This window comes from Melospiza melodia, chromosome 8 (genome assembly GCF_035770615.1).
Source record: "Melospiza melodia melodia isolate bMelMel2 chromosome 8, bMelMel2.pri, whole genome shotgun sequence".
NCBI lineage: Eukaryota > Metazoa > Chordata > Aves > Passeriformes > Passerellidae > Melospiza > Melospiza melodia.
The window spans coordinates 9,899,441-9,920,391 of record NC_086201.1 but is presented as its reverse complement, the minus strand read 5'-3'; the positions used below and the strand labels follow the sequence as shown (position 1 = coordinate 9,920,391).

Genomic DNA, 20,951 nt, shown 5'->3' with positions numbered 1-20,951 from the left:
TCTTGCAGATCAAATCTATTTTTGCTCCCTTTGTTCTCTCAGTAAGGGTAATCTTGTGCAGATGCAGCCATTTCTCCCAGTGTATCCCTGCTTCCCTCTCACTGATCTCTGGCGCAGATTGTCATTCCTTCTCTGGTGCAAAAAGCTCCTGCAGTCCTTTTGTTCATCCCTTCCTGCTGATTGAAGGTCTCTGTGATGCCAACAGGAAGCCAGCCTTCTAGGACCGTCATCTTTCAGCCTCAGGCACACCACAGCCTGCAAGGGAGTTGTTGGTTGGGGACAAAGATTTATGAAATATCTATAATATGCAACCTGAGCAGGAAGAAACTTGTTTTCTCAAGGTCTCTTCCTAAAGACCCCACACAGAAAACTGCACAGAATGCAATTTGTCTGGTTTGGAAGGATGAAAGCCTAAGTCAACCCTGCTGGGAATTGAACCTCACATCTGTCTTCATGTGCCTCGGAATCACAGTGCTTCCCTGGCTTTTATTGCAGATACATGTGGCATGTATGAATGGGACTCAGCTACTCAGCTGAATTCATTCCTGGATGAATGAATCCTTTATTTATTTATTTTCCTTTTTTTTTTTTTTTTAGTGTGTGCACACATACTTGTCCTTCTTAAATTTTTAAGCACTGCTAATACGTATGAAACCATCATCAAGAAAACAGCAAAGAAAAGGAAAAAATAGAAGAAAAGAAAGAAAACAAGACAAACCTTGCCAACTACATAGCCTCCAGCTAGGCAGTCTTCAATACAAGTATCTGATCAAAGGCCAGTAGACTTCACTCAAAATAACCATTTTGTCCAGGTCAAGGTACCACTCAACAGATTCACTGGAGGTGTTTCCCAAATTTCCTCTGATTCCACCTGCTACAAATCTCTCAATTCTGTGGTGTTTTCTTCCTGCTTTTTTTTTTCTTTAATTTCCTCTCCTTTTCTCATGCTAACATGGAGATATTCTAGAGCTAAAGAGAATCTGCTTCTCTGGGTTTATATATGTCTGAAGCTCTTCAAAGTGTCAGGAGGATATAAGACAACATGTCTTATCTCACTGAGATTTCAAGAGAACTTGATGATTTACTCCAGATGAGATTCCAGCTTGCCAACCACCAGATGGAGGAAGCACCCACACAGGTGTCCTCCCCATTTTGGATGTAATCTCTGAATGGGCTAAAATGCTCATAAGATGTTCACTCTATAGCTCCTGTCAGAATGAACAAATTAATGCTTGGAATTGGCCAGGAGATCTCAACCAATTAATTCTGGCTCAGAGTCTACCCTCAGAAGTGCATGAGCAGAATTACTGTTTAAGGTAGTAGGTGTTAAGTGCACACATTAGATATTTATGCTGATTCTCAGAAAAGTGACCCCTGACCATTTGTTTCATATTACTTTACTCCCCAACCAGGAAGATTACTGTTATCATCTCTCAGCTCTGCCTGGATCTCTCTAAGCACATCTTCAACTCCCTTGTATGAAGAAAAGAAAAGAAAAGAAAAGAAAAGAAAAGAAAAGAAAAGAAAAGAAAAGAAAAGAAAAGAAAAGAAAAGAAAAGAAAAGAAAAGAAAAGAAAAGAAAAGAAAAGAAAAGAAAAGAGAAAAGGAAAGGAAGCCAGTTAATATTGATAAGATGCAAGGCTAAGACCAAGATATATAGGGAAATTCCAGAAACAGCATCAGGAAAAATACAAGTAGCTTCATACAAAAAATTGAAAAATTCACGGTAGCAAGAGGTATTAAGAGTCACTGAGGAAAGATGTCTTCCCATCTTTCCCCATAACCATTCTGGCATGAAAGCACACTAGAACTTTGTTTTAGATTTTCTGGGTCCTGGTGAACTCACCCTGGTTATCTGGCATCTTGCACACAGAGGCAAAGAGTGAGCAAGAAATCTAGAGAAATGCAGAGTACAAAATGTCTGAGCTGTGTTTTGGAGCAACCACCTGGTACAGCAGAGCAGTCCCTGAGGAAAATTAATAAGTCTGAGAATCCTTTATTACCTGTTAGAATTTGCATACAGATTTTGCAAGTCAGGTTGAGGATTAGGAGTAAGTGTAGGTCATCATTTTAAAGATGCTTTTGGATTAGATCAGACACACAAAGATACTGTAGGGACTTCTTTAATTTTTGAGAGACATTCTTCCTAATCTTTCCTAAATCCTTGTAAAGCATGGACAATTATTTTAGCCCTGTCATTTCAAATCATATTTAAGGGGTTTTTATGTTCCCAATAGGGGATATTCTAGTCAATAAACTAATTACAAATGTAAGCATTTCATTTAAATGGTATTGAGTTCTAGTAGACACCAATGACTCCTATTCCAAACTAACAGTTAGTAATTTACAATTTTAAATGCAAGTTTTTGCAACTCAGTCAAATGGTGATTTTGTGTTGTGATAAGAATTTGCTTGTAGCATGAAGAGTTGCATTTAAATAATGTTTTTGTCTGCCACAGTGTGTGACAAATAATAAAAAATTAACAAAGCTGCTCTTTTGAAAATATCCAAATCAATAGCACTATGGCCTAAACTAACACTTTGCAACAATCCATAAAAAAACCCCTATTTGCTCTTCCTGAATGACTCTGCACACACAGCACAGACCACTCTGCACTCTTTCAGAATATCAAACTCTGATAAGCTGCATCTCTTTAAACTTTTTAAAACAGAAGATGTCAGCTGCTCTTGCTAGTGGCAGAAGCAAAATTAACAAAGTAATTGTGACATTGTCTGTGTACAAAAGATAGATGCAAACCAGCAAGGTGGACGTGTGCAGTGGATCTTCCTGAGACTTCTCCCATGAAATGTGCAAATCACAGTCTGGAGATGTGACAATAGATGAGTAACAGGACTGTAAGAGCTTTTACTGAAATGGGCAGAATCATCAGTTTTGATAAGAACCATAACAGTGTGATTCCAGCTGCAGGAGTACTCATCTGTGAGGTGTAAAGGTCTTTTGTTCACTGTTTTGACCAAGAGGTTCATGGAACGGCCCCAAAAGGGATTGATCTGATCTCTGTACTCTTAAACTGCGTCAGAAATCATGTGAATTCCATTACTTAGGCAAAAAATATGATGACTTCAGCTTTATGCTGGGATGTTTGGGGATTTCATCTGAACAGATTCAACAGATCATAAGTCAAACCAGTACAGGAGAGCCTGCCATCCTTGCCTCTGGCTTTCTAGAAAGCACAGTCCTCACTGGTAGATTTGTACTTTGTAGACATGAACTCTTAGGAATTCATCTTTTGTGCACAAATCTTTGTGCACAGAAGTGTTTACAGTGCAAACACTTTAGAGCCTTGATTACACAGCAGTATGGTGAATAGCTTTACACTACCAATAAAAAAGGGTGCTGATGCCAGAGACAGAGTTGAATTGGAATTCTGTGCTTTGAATCTCACAGCCCTTCATGCTGTGAGTGAGTGCTTAACTAACAAGCCACAGGTGAACACTTCAGGAGGTGACAAAGCTGTGATCCTGGGGTGCTTTTGTGGCATTATACATTCGTCCTACAGGGCACTACATCTGTTATATAATTAGCTGTTCTTTTTTATAAATAGCCCAAGGTGTGGCAGGCTGGTTTAACAGAAAGATGGAGGAAGAGAAAGCATTAATGAGAAGTAATGAGGTGGCATTAGGCAGCTCATATGGACAAAATATGAACATGTGAGCTGTGTCATTGAACCAAGCTCTGCTTAAAAGAAAAACAGGGGGGGAGTCTTAGAGACTAAATTCCTCTTTTCTTTTACAGAGCAGGCAGCACCCAGGAGAGCTTCCTCAGTTTGTTCTGCCAAAGTGCATCAGCATTGCTCTGGAGGCCTTTAGAGTACAAAAAAAACTTTTTCCACCCCTTTGCACCCCAAAGTGTTCAGTTTCTGGCTGGCTGTTAAGGCTTCCAACCAAGGTGCTAAACCATATCAATTGCAATGGCAATGTTTTTTTTTTCTCTCCCTCTTCATGGACATCTGCCCACCAGGAACTGGACTGAGACCAGCAGCTCATTTTGTGCTGGCTGCCTTGCAGCCATCAGATGGTAATGGCATCTGATCACTGCTGACCTGGGCCGGAAGCACATGGGACACAGGGGCTTAAAGCCTTGGCATCCTAATAGTAACCCTACCAGGCTGGACCTGGGATGGAGCTCCTTGGATACAGACTGTTTGCCTTTCACTGAGATGAATCTCAGCAGTGATTTTAAATGGGAGTTTTCTCATGTGAGTAGTTTTAAGGACAGGTAAATGAGGGCAGACAGACAGATGAGACAATGCCAAATGCAGCTGGAGCTGTCACTGTTCCCTGTGCTTCACACTGGTGTTTTTTCTCTAAACATGTTGCAGCCTCCCTTTTGCACTGTTGTAGCCTCCCTGATGGTGTGCAAGGGCTTTTAGAATGGGTGTTTGCTGAACCTGCTTAAATAAGGATTTATTTTTAACTCAGAAGAAACAGAAAACATTCCTTTAGATCTAGACATCCTTCAGAGTACTGAGGAGGTGACAGGAATGTGCCTTTCCAAGGTGCCCAAAAGGACTCCTTTGTAACCTCTGTGTTCTCCTCAGTCACTGCTGCAGTCATGTGTGGCTCTATGCAAAATTCTTTAATTTTGGTGAGGTGTTTTGTGTCACTGTTGCTCATTGTTCCTGGAATTGTTTCAGTTCCTTTCAGGTGTGGATGCCTGGTGCAAAATGTGCAGTGATGGAGGCCTCCCCTCAGAAATGCAAGACCTGGAACTGGCCATCCACCATCACCAGACCCTCTACGAGCAAGTGACCCAGGCTTACACGGAGGTATGTTCTCCCAGAGCAAATGTGAGTGTCTGCTGAGTGATAACAGACACAAGGCTGCATTTAGGAGCTTAGCTTTTCTAAGTGAGGTAGGATTTCCTTTCCATTCCTGCAACTCTTTCAAAGATAGAGTCAGACCCAATCCCAGGCTGTAGTACATGACTTGCCAGCAATTTGCTTGTAAGGCAAGAACCAAAGGTCAAATCTGAAATCATACAGAAGTGAAATCTAGAACCAGTGTTGGCACCCCAAAGAAGAGGCATTTCTCTGTCTCTGCTGAATTGGGAACTCCTTTTTGCCACCAGCACTTTTACTCCTTTTGCTTTCTTTCTGTGGATGAGTCCTGGCTCTAGCACAGGTATGCCAATGGCTCAAAAGGTGCCAAAGGCCTTTTTCTTAAATGTACACAGAATCACAGAATCACAGAATTTTCAAGACTGGAAGAGACCTATAAGATCATCTAGTCCAGCCGATGTTCTAACTGTTCAACTAGATCATGGCAGCAAGTGCCACATCCAGTCTTTTTTTAAATTCTTCAAGGGATGATGCCTCCACCACCTCACTGGGTAAATGATTCCAGTTTCTGACCACTCTTTCTGTGAAGTATTTTCTTCTTACTTCTAACTTACATCTACCTTGACGCAACTTGAGACTGTGTCCTCTTGTTCTATCCGTTGTCGCCCGGAGAAAGAGGCCGACCCCCAGCTCACTACAGCCACCCTTCAGGAAGTTGTAGAGAGTGATGAGGTCACCCCTTAGTCTCCTTTTCTCCAGGCTGAACAACCCCAGCTCCCTCAGTCGCTCTTCATATGGCTTGTGTTCCAAGCCCTTTATTAGTTTCGTTGCTCTCCTCTGGACACGCTCAAGTAACTCGACGTCCCTCCTGAAGTGAGGGGCCCAGAACTGGATGCAATACTCTAAGTGAGGCCTCACCAGTGCCGAGTACAGGGGAAGAATGACCTCTCTGCTCCTGCTGGCCACTCCATTTCTGATACTGGCCAGGATGGCATTGGCCCTCTTGGCTACCTGGGCACACTGCTGGCTCATATTCAATCGACTGTCAACCAGCACCCCCAGGTCCCTTTCCACCTGGGCACTATCCAGCCACTCCATCCCCAGCTTGTATCGGTACAGGGGATTATTATGGCCGAAGTGCAATACTCGGCACTTGGACTTATTGAAGCTCATCCCGTTTGGTTCTGTCCATATGTCCAGCCTTTCCAAGTCTCTCTGAAGAATCCTACACCCCTCTAATTGATCTACACTCATTCCCAATTTGGTATCGTCAGCGAAACTACTAATAAAAGACTCTAAGCCCTCATCCATATCATCAATAAAAATATTGAACAAATGTACAGAGAGATTTAAAGTCCTAATTGCAACAAATGCTCAAAAGACTGCTTTAGATACAATCTAGAATCATTGAGGCTGGAAAAGACCCTTAAAATCCTGAGTCCAACTGCTGAGCTAAAACTATCATCTACCACTAAATCCTGTCCCTAAGCACCATCTCAGATGTATTTGTATATACTGTTGTAAAATATCTCCAACCTAAATAGGCTATGTGCTTTTTTCCTTTAAAAGAGGATGCCAAGAATGCTGAGACAAATTCTCTGGAATTTTGTCAAAAAAACCCACATGAAGTTCTTGCTTTTTTCCCCATTCAGGCTACAGCATAACATAAAAGCTACTGACAAAAAGACAGTTCCCCTGTGCTGTGCTGTGCTGGAGTGTCTCTCTGGCTGTGAAGGGATTTTAGGGATTTTGCTCCTTGCAGGGTTTTCCAAGCTGGACTGGAGGACTCTGGTAGTGTTTGCTATACTTAGTAAGTTACCAATGAAGACTCCAGGACAGATTAAAAAAAAATGTATTTATGTGAATATATATAATATATATATGTATATATATATGTATCTCCCACTTGCTCATGCCTTGCTCTGGTCATCATAGAGGAATGATATATTTTCTCTAAACCCCATTTTTTTCCCTAGTGCAAACTGTACATGTTTCACAGATGGCACCATTAGTCTTGTCACTTCCAAGGCTCTGGAGGTCTTCCTGAGGATATATATATCCTCAGGACATAAAGGATATCTGCAGATTTTCACTTATTCTCTATCTTTGCATACAGCAGTCATGGGATGAACCAAATCTATCCTTTGGTTCACCCAAGGTCAGATAATTTATTTCAGAAGCATTTGCATTCTGCCCATCCTTTCCCTACCAGAAAGTAATGAATATCAACAGGTGATAGGAGTGTGTGTTTTGTGTCAGGTGGTGAGCTAAACTTTCACAGAATCCAGCAGCAGTTTGCTTTGAAAAATGCAACATTGGATCTTACACCTTACTGGGATTGCAAGCCATGGGGTGTGGGTCTATTTAGCTTAAAGCTTTTGCAATACTTAAAAATATGTTGTAAATAAGATGTAAGTGAAGGGATGGGACCAACCTGGGTTGTTTTCCTTGTCTCCTTGCACAATCCTTGAAAAATTCGAAAAGATTCTCATGAAAAGAGTTTTGTTGATTTATTTTTGCAGTTATGAGGAGAACATGGAAATGAATGAAAGAGCACAGTAGGTGGCTTCTCCAATTTTGAGACTGGTCCTTTCAGAAATCTGCTCATTGGGGAACTCTGAGAGCACAGAACTTCTGAGCTATTGATTGGGAATTCAATAATAGTCACAATTTTGGAAAACAAACTTTTTAAGCTGAAGAATTTCAGAGCTGCAGATGATATGAAACCCTGGAATATCTATGTTATCTTTGAGAATACTGAGTGCCACTGGTTACCTGATGGTCACCATGCTCATTTTCATTTATTTAGTTCAGTGTGATTGGGACAGGGGTATAAATTGGAGAGCAGAAGAACACTTCTAATAGCGTCTGATTTGTATTGATGATAATTAACAGGATAACACAATGACTTCAAATCTGGTGTTTAATCTCTGTCTGTCCAGGGAATAACCAGGAGGTTATCCCCATCAGGGAAAATCATAACTTGTAATGTCTGAGGCTTTTTAGACAGACAACAGAAGCAAATTGCCATGCAACAGATAAAAACCTAATAAATCCCATAGAAGAGAAAGGAGTGAGACAATGCAGAAGTGTAGCTATTAATAGGTCTGTATTACAGCACAAACTTTGTAAGAAAGTTTTCCTGAGTAAAACATGTGTGTTGTATTTTCTGTGCAATCACCTCTCTTACTGCTAAACTTTTGAACCTTTATTTTTAATCCCAGTTCTGCTGTGATTGTAGCAGTGTAAATCAGCAGGGACTCTATTAAAACCTTTGGAACACCACCCAGGGAGTGATTCAAACCCCCTCTAAGCCCAAATCCCAGTAACAGAAACACAGTGAATTACACAGTGGATTTAGCCAGTGCAATAATCTGCACCCACATGTGTCCATGGCCTTGGTTTCCTGTTCCCAGCAATTAAGTAGTTGCTGCTTATCTTCCCACAGATAAAATAGGATGTAGTGTGCCTTATCATCTTCCTCTGGAAGCTGCTTCTTCCTGACTAGCAGCTAATGCCATCTTCATAATCTTGCCAAGGTAACACCTGTGCCTCAATGTTTCCTCCCAAAATCCTCCTTCATATCACCACTATCCACTGCTGTTGTTCCTCTGTGACCCTAAAGGGCTCCAGCATGTGCAAATTATTCCAGCCGATCTTCAGCAGCAACTGAAATTGAGTATGGGAAGCCACTCCCTTTGTACTCTCCAGTTATTTCCTGATCTAGTTTCAAATTACCTTGAATACTTCAAAAAACCCCAAGAATTTTCTTAAGGCCACCAAATAGTCATAAATATGATGAGATTTGACTCCAATTTTTGCAAGTATGCATCTCAAAAGGTCTCTTGGTTTCTCTGGAAATGCACCAGACACCCAGTGCTACCACAGACCAGGACGTGGCATGGCTTGCCAAAAGTTAGGGCATTGAAAGGATATTTTCTACATTTGAACAAGCAACTTATAATACAGGAATAAATGAGACTTGGAAATCCTGGAGATGTGTTTTAACTTTGATAATATTCCAAATTTGAACTGGATGAAAAACATTCATTACCCTGTTTTCTGTCAGGATTGGTGATTGTGATTGCTTACAAATACATTTTTCAGGAAAACTTGTCATTTTCACTGCAGTTTGTTTCAGAGGGAAAAGCAAAAAGAAGGCTGGCAAGGGAGAGGGATTCCAATAGTGTCCTCATTTACCATTTCTGTTGAACAAAATATTTTAATTTTGTAATCTGTAATGGAAAAGTTATTTCAAAAAGCCTTTTTTTGAGAATCAGTGCATGCACACATTTTTTAGCAGAAATCTGGTTTTTATGGTTAAATTTAATATTTTGCCCCTGCAATATGAAAATGGTCCAGGAATGTTCCAGAATAAAAAATCTGACATTAAAAACCCAGGCATCCTGATTTTTTTTAATGCCCAAATGCCTTTGCATCTGTAAATATCTTTTAATATGCTTGAAAAAGGTTACATGTGTGCAGAGGGCTTTGTATTTCCCAGCAAACTTCATAGTCTATTGAAAACTGATACCATAGGTCCCTCTGAGCTGTTCCTGGGGAAGAAAAGAATCAGTCATATACTAATTTATTTTTCACTGCCTCTGAATGAAATACAGAATGGAATGTCACACTTCTCAATGTATAGACATACTTAGTAATCCTACAAAGAAGGACTCTCCCTTATTATGCCGAATATGAATGACTCTGCCATCTGTGGTTTTCTTAAAATGCCACCTCCTCACAAAGATAGGCCTGCTCTTGCAAATGCCACCTGTCACCAAGCAGTGTGTGTCAGGAATTTTCAGTGCCCAAGTGTCACCATGGAATAAAGCCCTGGGATCTCTGTGTGCAGCCCCAGCAGTGCTGTACCTGAGCTCCTGCTGAGTGACACAGCAGGGCCACTAGGAAGCAAAGGCAAGTGCTGCATGTGTAAGTACAAGTCAAAGAGAGATGTTATGAGCTCTTTCTTCCTTTTTGACTGAAATAAGGAGAACACACAGCAGAAAAAGAATGAGCTAGGCTGTTCTCTGTCAGCTGGCAGATATTTAAGTACCAGTGCAGTGAAGCAGATCTGTTTCTTTATTCAGGTGAGCCAGGATGGAAAAGCATTGCTGGATGTCCTGCAGCGTCCCTTGAGTCCTGGGAATTCTGAATCCCTCACTGCTACTGCAAACTACTCCAAGGCTGTTCACCAGGTGCTGGATGTGGTACATGAGGTCCTGCATCACCAGCGGCGCCTAGAAAGCATCTGGCAACACAGAAAGGTCCGGCTACATCAAAGGCTGCAGCTCTGTGTTTTCCAGCAGGATGTTCAACAGGTAATATCCCCACTAAAAAGGTAAAAAATGACCCTTTATTTGCAGCCATAAAGGTTAGTGACTCATCCAGAGGCTGGTGCCACAAGCAAGATTTCACACACAGCTCTAGAAATCTGCTAAAATCGTAATGCATCTTTCAGTATCTCTTGGTTTCATGTTGGAAATCATCAATCAGTCCATTGAATATTGATCAGTCCATTCCCTGTAAGAATGTGACACTATTTTCAGTGGTTAATTTGTCACGGGTGAGCAATTAGCTATAGGTACTCTACTGTTCCTGAGAAATTGATGTTTAATAGAAAAAAGAATTTCAAGTGTAAAAATCAATTGAACTGTGGTGTATTTCACCTTTCAGTGTGGAAACAATATAAACTGACAGTTTAGTGGTGCTCTTTACATGGTCTTTGCACTATTACCACTTATGGAGTCCACATACCCATGGTATGAGTTTTCTGGCTCCAGTGAAGTGCACACCCCAATGCTCAGAGCCCTCCTCACATAAATGCAGTTTATACAGCACAGGTTTGTCTCAGAGAACCTCAGCTCCAGGTGGATAACTTTTCTCTCCCAGAGGAGTCCATGTGAGTGCCAGTACAAGAGGGTGAGTGACAATAAGTATGAGATGCCATGTTTGTGGCTGCCAACTATGCAGGCACAATCCACAGATGTTCCAGGGCTCTGCTCACTCAGGGTGTTGTGGTTTGCTTAAGGGCCCCATTATAGCCCAAAGCAGATGTTGGGAGCAATATGGAATTTGCTTTAAATGAAGAGGCTGAATGCTCTAATCATGTTTATGGAGCATTCTAATGTCCCCGGGGTTCTTTATGCCACTGCCTTCCTCCAAGTGAAAAACGAGGCAGAGATGGAGCAACGAAGCTGTCACATGTAAAACAGACATGAACCAACAAGGACAGGAGACAGGCAACTGTTATTCAATGTGCAAATCTGTGGTGCTATTAGTGCCATAACTGGAGTGAGTGCACCAACACAGACAGAACTGTAGCTGTAGATGTTCTTTGTAAATATTTGTGACCATTTCTTTGGCCGTCTTCAAAAACTTGCCAGTATTTCTACCTACTCAGGTTTTCCTCTAAAACCACAAAAATATTCATGAGATATATATAATTAAAACTAGGACTGAATGTAACAGATGCTTAATTTAAGCAACTTTTCTTTCATTATGTTTCAGCAAACATACTGCATGGTAATGAAATTCATAAGCTATATATTAAACAGAGCATGTATTTGGTATTCAGTTAGAATACTTTCAGCAAACGATATGAAGTTAATACAGTTTTAGGGCTAAAATCTGAAAAATCAAGTGTTTTTTAAATTCTGATGGTTTTATACTTTTTCTAGTTGTGGTATTTAACATCAATAAGAATCTTAGGTATTCTTCATTCCCTAGGGTGATTTACACTTTTGTTCAATCTTTCCAAACTGAAACTTTCTTTCTTATATCTTCTGAATTTAGTAGAGGTGTTTATGAGGTTCATTCATGATTTTACTTCCCACACATGCAAGGCAATGAAGCTGTGTCACTGGTTTTCAAAAGGAGCAGTGTCTGTACTGTGGCTTTTGGTGAGAGAAAAAGAAACAGGCAGTAAGAGTCTCTGGAGCACAATCACTTGAGAGAGCATTACTCTGTGTGAGTTCTGTTGGCAGCAGTCTTTCCAAATTTTTCTCTTAATGGGTAGTTATTATCTGGGAAGCAACAACTTAATGACAGACATGCTTCCATCCTAGCACACACTGGAGGCATCTCTTTGTCCTACTTAGAAAGTAGAGAGGAAGAGATGAATCATTCTGTTCACTAAACATCTGTACTATTCAAGATAAATGCTTTGTAACTCATAAATGAAATTATCAGCTAAACAGAAATATGAATTGTAGATTCCATGAGGAGGAGGAAGATATCTGAGTATGTTGATGAGGGCTTTTTTTTTTTTAAACTAATCACCTCCTGTATATCTGTCATGCAATTCCTATTATGCTTATTTTGTTAAAAGCCCATCAGTTGGTAGATGAAGCTGTCTACCTGTATATTGTCACTGATCATAAGCAACACTCATCTCTAATAATCTCTTGCCTTGTCAAAATTTAACAACCTTCAACTGAGTTCCTCCTAGTTCAAGTCTAAAATGAAAAGATGTGGGAGAAGAAATCCTGACAAGAGAGCCCTGAGTTTATTATACTTCTCTGTCTTCTAAACACATAATGATACAGCATGGTTCTCCAAGGAATATATTCCTCTCACACAGCTCAGAATTAAACAGTTTCTCACAGGTGCCATTTTCCTGTCAGGATATGCTGTGGCTCACCCTCTCCAGCTGTTGCCCAGTGCAGTAAAAGTTCTGGTGGAAGATGACCTGTGTGGCAGAGCTTGCACTCCTTCCCTTGTTCATCCATGCCTTTCTTGTTGTGTCACCTGTTGTGCATCAATCTTGTCTCACACATGGATGTTAATAGGGACAGGTTTTGTTGTGTTGCATGTCTTAATAAAGACTGCAAGATTATTTTGCATCCTCTCAGTCTGCTACTAACAGCATTAATAGATTTTGGTAAAGACATCTCCAAGAAGAGACTCTTATGGATCCTGAGAGATCAATAATTGCTTATCTAACTATTCTGGTTAGTCTTGTCAGAGGGATTGAGTAGTTGGACATGGAATATCAAGAGACAATAGAGAAGTCTTGCAGAACTGATTAGCTGGATGAAGGCTTTGTGTAGGCCAAGTGTGTGCCATTTGAACTGGAATTGAGAGTTCAGCTGTGTCCAACAGGGCTCATTCATATAATTTCTAGTTATCTAGAAATTCATTTTGAAGGCAAGACTGCCTGCTGTATGTACTAATGGCACGTCAGGGCTGTGTTCTCAGAGGTTCACACTGTCAAAGAAATGCTTCTGATTCTAGCTGGGTTTCAGCATGAACTGCACAAAATCCCTGCAGTTGCAGCCTAACTGAAATGCATTGTGCAGTATAAAAATTATTAATGTAAGAAATGTTAGGCTATAAAATATCAGTAGAAATAATCACTACCTCACACCATCAGACATTTTACAAGACTATTTGCTACTACATCTATGTATTAATACAATTACATCCATTTGCACATGTGAACCAAGATAAATAATGGTGTGCTGAGGATGCTGAGTTATGAATATATAGTGTTTTAAAGAAGGAAAGAAAATAAATGGTGTGAAACTGCATTTGCAGCCTTCCCAGGAAATAGAGCACTATTCACACAAAAGCAGCAGCAGTTAAGAAAATTTGTGAGCTGCCATGAGGTTCAACACAGGCAGGAACTGACAAGAAACTCTTTTAACACCAAAAGTATTTAGGATCATTATAAAAAATGTTGGGTTGCTGAGTGTGTAAAATACTTCATTGCTTCAGTTGTTTTTTAGAAGTTCTCTGGTTTCAGATAGGGAAGAACTGCACTGTTTGATCCCTTTAGAACACAGCTGTGGGAGGAGGTGCTGAGATTCTGTCCCTCAAGGGAGAAGAAAAATCCCTTTGACTTTCATGCCATTATTTTGTAGTGGCTGCAGATGCATTGGCCCATTTTTGGTACCTTTTCCCTTTTGCTCCTCTCTGCTCTGGGTCTTCCCCTTCTGCAGATAATTTACCATCCAATTAGCACCATTTCTGTTGAGGTTTCAAAGTGTTCTCATATTTTCTCACATTCCCACCGCTTTGTACTGTTAGGTCCCGATTTATCCTCCCAGCCTCTTTGTGCATCTCTGCACTTTAACATGTTCCCTTTGCCCCATGAACAGCAACACCATGAAACAGCAAGGGCAGCAAAAAGCTTGTACCATGAAATGTTATCAAACAGCCTTAGAAATAGCTGAAGTAAGTTTATAAGGCTGTTCTTCACCCCATTGCCTCCGCATCCTCTTTGTTTCACACAGGCAAGACTTTTGCCTGAATTCTCCACTCTAAACTCATTCATGTGAAGCACACCTGTTAAAGTAGGAGAAAGGAGACCCATTTGATGCATTATTGAAATGATCTGGGCAAACCTTGAACATGGTACTTTAGCACACTTTCATGTCAGGACAGTCACACTGATACTCTCATTCTGCAGCCTTCATTGCTTCTCACAGAAATTCTCAGTCTTTCTATCATTTCCACACCTACATGCCAACACAGCCTGGCACAGGCAGCCTCTTTCTCCACAGACTCGTGATTTTCTGAAGAACACTGCTGGTGCTACTTTCTTCGTGTTTCACGTTGGTTGGGATGCCTGTAAATGAAGAGTGGAAGAATAGGTGGGTGTAGAGGTACAGTGTGCTGGTGGTTTATTGGCTATGAAAAGTGTTGAGTTAGCTGTGGTAGCTCTGCATGGCAAAATGGAGCAGATGAAAACCTTATGGCAGATGAAGACCAGTGGTGAACAGCAAGATGACACTGACAAACATTTACTGGTGAGAGGGTAGGCAGTGATAAGAAAGCTGGAGCTGTTGCATTTCCAGCTGCAGTGATGTCTCAAATCCTCTTGGTTACTGAGAAGGTCAAGCTAGACTAGTGTCAGGTTCATCTGATTTCTCTAAATTTGGGATTTGCCTTCTGTTGGCTTCATGCCCAGATACATTAAGGGACATAGTTTTGGTTTCCTTGCGTGGTTATCTGCCTTCTGGTGATGGATAAAAAGGCCATGTGGCCATTCTGATATCATTACATTTACCAGCTGCCATTGCTGTGGGAGACTGCAGAGTATTGAAGAGAAAAGGCTGTCTCTCTTCATAACCAAGCACTTTAACTTGTAATGTGTCTGGCTTTTACTGGCAGAGAAAACAGATCAGGGCATGATCCTGACATCATTTGTATGGAAAAATGTCTTGCCAACATCTGTCTGTCTCCATACACTATCTGAGAATGCTGAGCACTCCATGTGATACATGTGATCTATGTAGTCCATTTGCAGAAGAATGCTTGGATATTTGAGTTTATGTTTCATTTAGCACTTACACAAGATTTTAGAGGATTAGGTCTGTGTATTACTCCCCCATTTCCCTGTGGACACATGGTTGTTTTGGTCCCTTCAAGGCAGTGAAGAATTCTCCAGCATTCTGTAGTTTTCCAACTTGTCATAGTTTGTTTCAAAGACAAAGGAAATGAAAGGAAATAAAAGAATATATCTGCTTTTATGCTTTGTTTACAATAATACCTTCACTTGGTCTTGTAAAACTAGAGATTTATTCATAAACAATTGCTAAGAGAAAAGAACATTATAATTCAGTCAAGATTATATTTACTACCAGATGACTTCAGCCGCATCACCCTGCAAGAATACATCACATGCTCTATGTGCCATCTGAACAGATTTAGCCTGTAAATAGCTCCCACTGTCAGTCATTAATTAAAACATTACAATTCAAAGCATCCTAGAGAGTTTTCACAGCTCCTTTGGTAAATTGATGTGGTCATGAGATGCATTTAATGTTTGTCACTTACATGTTTACATTTTCAGAGTATTACTGCTGTACTTTCTCTGAGCTTAGAAGGCATGTGTGGCCTTACTGGCCATAAGTGATAGTGAGTAGAGGTTCTAATTATGGTTGTATTGCCCCCCAAAAATAATGAAAAAGGAATTAGTACTGGTAAAAGTTCTTGTCAATCTTCTCCCAATGGGATACAACCGGAGAGAAAACAACCTTTTGTTATCCATGGCTAAGAGATAAATACCTTTGTCCTCACTAACCCTGACCTTCCAGCAGCTGGTGATGCCTTTGGTTTATAATCTGATATGAATATCTCAGCAGACAATTCTGATAGAACACCATACAACTTTTACCTACACAGCTGTAAAGGACCAACTAAATACTATGTGCACATGTCTCCAAACTCACACACATCTCTAACACCCCTGATGCAGCACTTCTCTGCTTTATTATTTATGCAGTAAAGGATGTACAATTGTAGTAAAAGGGTTTTCTGTTTGCTTCCATCCATATCACAGACTGTACAATTAAACATTTTGTCAATTGCTTTTTCACAGCAATTTTCATTCTATTCCTGTTGTTCCTGCCAAAAAATAGGAATGTTTTCAGGCAACGTGAGTGTGAGCCCAGGCATTGAAGGGATCTGTGGCCCCACTCATCTTCTGAAGAGGTCTTATAAGTAGCCAATGCTGGAAGTAAAGTGGTGGTTTATTTGTGCTGATTAGTATCCTGCAAACATTGTGAAAATAGCCACTTAAATAAGAAGCATTGCTGAGTGATTTACTTGCTTGTTTTGATCTGTTAAAAAAGGACTGTCATTCCTTAATTTGAACTCACAGTGGCATGGGATTATGCAGGAGTTTCATCCATTACTGTGGATGTTTCTCTAAGCTCTAGTGGTGACAGAGTACAGAGTAAGAGCACCCTGCACAGCTACACAACCCCTGGTACTCCTTGACCAGATTGTGTTGGATTTGCTGCACAAGGAACCACACTAGGAAAGAGAATATTGCCCATGTATTGCTTCAGTTTCTGGTGATTTTGTAGGGATGTTTCTCTAGCTCCTTTAGCTTACAAAGACATGGAGCATTTATTGGCAGTGTGCTCAGGGTTGTGCAACACTAACAGGACAGGGTTCATAGAAAAAGAGCACAACTTAAAGAAGTAATGTGCATTTTTCCTCTTTATCAATGACACTGTTTTAGGAATCCTCCCTTTGAAGGGCCACAGCAGAGTTTCCTGAGGGAGGGTGCAATCATGTGGCATGTTGCTGTTTGGGCACGTTCGGACAGTGGCTGTTGGTATAGAGGCAGGCTCTGTCTTTCTGTCCAGGCAGAACCTGGACACTTGCACCCTCTAACCTCTCATCACTTATGGTATAAGAACACTTCTGATGTCTGCAGCTATCAGCCTAAAAAGTAAATTGCTTTACATACTTTATGTAAGAGAAAGGGAGCTCTGTTCTTAATGTCTGACAATGCTTTTAAGCTTAGACCAGTATTATCTTGCATTATTTTTGTGCCAAAATTCTTCACAAAGAACTATAGGTTTAAATTTTTATTTAAAGATATTTATTCTGGAAATCCTTTAGAGGTTGCTGATTAACAATACACTGTCCTCTTCATAATTTGGCTTAAAGTGTAACTTGAAATTATCTGGAAACAACCATTGTCTCATTCTTCCTTTACACAGTTATTAAGACAAGCAGACCATTGTTCTTCGTGCTCCTAAAGAGTCACTGATGAAAAAATAATAATGATCACTTTTTAATTTATACACAGAGCAGCAGTGCAAGGGATATCCAACTGCAGGGGCCAGATTCAGTTACCAAACTGAAGTTTTCTTAGCACTGATGTATGAGCAGTGCAAGAACACTTTGATGAGCTTCACAGCTGTCTTGGGAGATAAGATCTGAAGAAATCTGAACGAGACAGCTTGATCTCTGAACCTATTGAAGTGAGAAGAGGAACAGAAAAAAATTCCTTTTTCTGTCAAAAAGTGTTTTTCTTGTTTAGAGCACTGTCTGTCCTTCAAGACCTAGCTCCTCTCAGGTGGTCTGTTTTGCTCCTTCTTGAATGGCAAATGTTTGGGTTATTAGGCTAAGACGCTCTCATGGAAACCCTCTGAAATACTGACTCATTGAGGATTTGGGTCTGTCTTTCAGTGGATGAAGAGGAAACAAGTCATAGCATGGAGAAATGGAGAAGGCAATATAAAGATGCAGTTCCTTCTCTGTAGGCAGGTGTAATGATCCATGGTCTGTATTTATCCTGCCTGTCTTTAGAAGCATAACTGAATCATCTAAGTCAGGAGCCTAATACACAGTTTCCTTTTATAACAACAGAGAGACACTGGCATCACCTGAGAATGACTCTCCTTGGATACTTCCCTCTCTTATTCCAGACTGTCAGGGAAATAATTATAATGTAAGCTCTTCAGACAAGACCTTCATTTCACTACCTAATGCTGGGTGGGATTTATTAGGATGCAGGAGCCCAAATCCTGTGGGATGCCATTCTGCTGGGCATTGAGTGTCCTTCTGATTCCAGATTTGCTTTGCAGCATTCTGCAGGAAAGTCAGTCCTCAGCAAACTGCTAAAATTTGATGTTACACTTAAACAGAATTTGTAGTCATTATGTATCCTGTCCTCATTATCTATTTCTGTCCCAGGATTGTTTGCATGTCAGGATTCGTGAAAATATCATGTGTAGTTTATTGTTTCTGAAAAGCATTGTTGGCTCTTAGTGTCATGGCAAAGGAGGAGAGAGAATTAGGCTTGTCTGTTACTGATTAGCCCTACAAAAATAGAAGGGTTGCAGTGGTAAAGAAAGAGAAATAAAATAGAGTTTTCTCCAACTGTATGTATATTTTTGAAAGCAATTGCTAGAATGAGTAATTGCCATAAGGACACGGAGAAAAAGAAGGTCTTTGAGTTGATGTAGACTGGAATGCCAGAAAACTTTCTGCCCTGTAACTTTAAGAAGTAACAATAATAGTAGTGTTTCTTGCTTATTAAGGTTTATTTAATTTCAGGATTATGGGTTTTATAAAAGGTTGATGTTGAGCAACCTGCCAAAGGTCACTTCAAGCTTCATGACTAGAACTTTTCATGTCAGGATGTCTGATCCCTGCTCTAAACCAACAAAGTCATTGCTACTCCAGTTTTACCCCTTATGGAAAGGTCTTATAGGATTTATTGGGACTATCTAAAAATGAAATAAAGGTATGTTATGCTAAGAAATAAATATGCTATTTTAGGCACTGGTTTAGGAGTCCAAAATAGTCATTCTTTTCTACTCCATTTGTTTCCCTTGATCTTTTCTTTCAATTATCTCCTCATATGGCCTCCCAGCTTTTTCATGGTCCTGTCGCTCAGAGTGATCAATCCTCTTTCATATTGCTTTTGACTGATGGCCCACAAAAGGTGTTTTCATTGATGTGAGAAAAAAACCTTGCCAGACAACAAAGAGCATAATGAAAGCTACTTGCTAATGTATAACTCTAACACTTTTCCCTGTGTTTTCCTCCATGGAGCAGCTGCTCAGCCAGCTGGTTACTTTCCCCCTCTGTAATGAATTACACTCCTGGTTTGGGATTATTTGTCTTGCTGGGTAGCAAGAGCCAACTTAGGCTGATCTGCTCTGGCAACATGACCTGTCTCTGCCCACTGCTCCTCTCCATTCCAGTAATTCCTGTTTGTGCTGCTCATCCTCACAGCTCAGCCTTGCTCCATGCCACAAATGCCTTCCCTGCCTGTGCTGGGCAGCAGCTCCTTGCTCTGGTAGCATCTCCTGTGGTCTGTGTCTGGTTCTGCTAGCTGCCTTACCAAACCAGCTTGACTGATGAGTTCTGGTGTTTCTTTCCATGGAAGAGAGGTTGTGCACTATTTTGAACTAAATGCAGAGTTTTATCTCACAGGAGACTTTTAGGCAACTTCTTTTGTTTCATATTCCTCACAGGGAACTCTTAGAGAAAGCTTCTTGCTTGTTTTTAGAAGCTGTAACCTGGATTGTAGCTCTGGAAGCTATTGCCTAGGCTGGGGTAACCCTTCAGGCACATTTAGACAGAGCTACTTGGCTCCAACTCCTGTATACTTTTACAGCTATAAACTTCTTTTATGTTACACTGTGGTTCCCTTTAACAAAAATGTCTTTCAAATGTGAAAATATGCAAACCAAACACATTTTAGGCCTATCCATTGGTATTTCACCTTTCCACTCCCTTTGTTTTGAAAGCTCTTGACTTGGTTTTTTTCCCTGCCCTTTGTATTTTTTTAGATGGAACATGTATTGAGAGATGGAGAAAATTACTTTTATTTTTGGCTTCAGCAACATATAAAACTTTCTGACCTTCAGATGATTCCCTTCCCAAATAAGGAGGAAAATTGTGGGGAGGAGGGAAACCACAAAATGAAACTTTTTTATTATTTTCCCTGTTCCTCCAACAAAAAGTAACTTTAAACAATCAAAATGTATTTTGGATATGGTTTGAAATTGCTTACCTCCTCAGGTTTTCAATGTCCACAAGGTGTTAGGAAACAATAAGAGAAGGAAACTCAGGATGAGGGGATGCTGTAGCCATCAAACTAGAAGAAAAATTAGAAAGGAAGTTTTTCACAGAAAATTTTGGTTTGGGGAAAATTGAGCTTTTCTTTAAAAAGATGCTCAAGGAAAGTCCCCAAACACTTCTGCTCTTCATTCCTCTCATGAGTGTCACTCCTGGAATCATTTGAGTGTCTCCTCTTTTCTCTGAACAGCTCGAGGTTGTTTCTTGCTGAGAAGGGTTTTCATAAGTCCGAATAATAATAATTATTTGAGGAATTGATAAAACTTCAAGTGCACATGATCATAGCAAAGTCTGAGGATTGGTGAAGTAAAAGATGTTTCTAATAATTAGGATATTGTTTTATCTGCTGGTTCTAAAGAGTTGTAGAAATCCTCTATGTGTGCACATGAGGAAGAAACTGGGCCAGACATTGAGCTCAAGTGTTTCTCTTTCTGGGAACTTCAAAGTTTAAGCTAAAGTGGTGGAAACAGAAGAAAATGAAATGGAGGTTTGCTTGAGCAAAAAATCAAGAGCTTTTCAGGTTGCCTTTGCCTCAAAGCCAACTCTGCCTGGACAATGTTCTTCCCGTCCTCTTGAGCTGTGAGAGATCTGTGACATTCTTTCAGGAAACTCTGATTATGTCCAAGAAAACTGCCCAGATGGGGAGAGCCAGACCTGGACTAGAGCTGGCCACAGCCATGTCTGACCCACCAGCTGCTTCTGGAAGAATGATGTGGAAGGACAAATATGGGACAAGAAAGGGAGAGTTGTGAAAAAATGTCTTGTTCTCAGAAGGAGCAAAATCACCATTCTAACTAGTGCTATGGACAGCAA

At 40.4% G+C, this 20,951-nt stretch overlaps 1 protein-coding gene across 12 annotated transcripts in view; it reads left to right on the top strand.

Moving 5' to 3' along the window:
* Positions 1-20,951, top strand: part of KALRN (kalirin RhoGEF kinase) — a 465,384-nt gene that overhangs the window by 221,365 nt on the left and 223,068 nt on the right. For all 12 annotated transcript variants that reach the window (XM_063161744.1, XM_063161745.1, XM_063161743.1 and 9 more), the window contains exons 8-9: positions 4,659-4,790; positions 9,893-10,123. In XM_063161744.1, the coding sequence (XP_063017814.1) occupies positions 4,659-4,790; positions 9,893-10,123 (363 nt within the window). The remainder of the gene's footprint in view (positions 1-4,658; positions 4,791-9,892; positions 10,124-20,951) is intronic.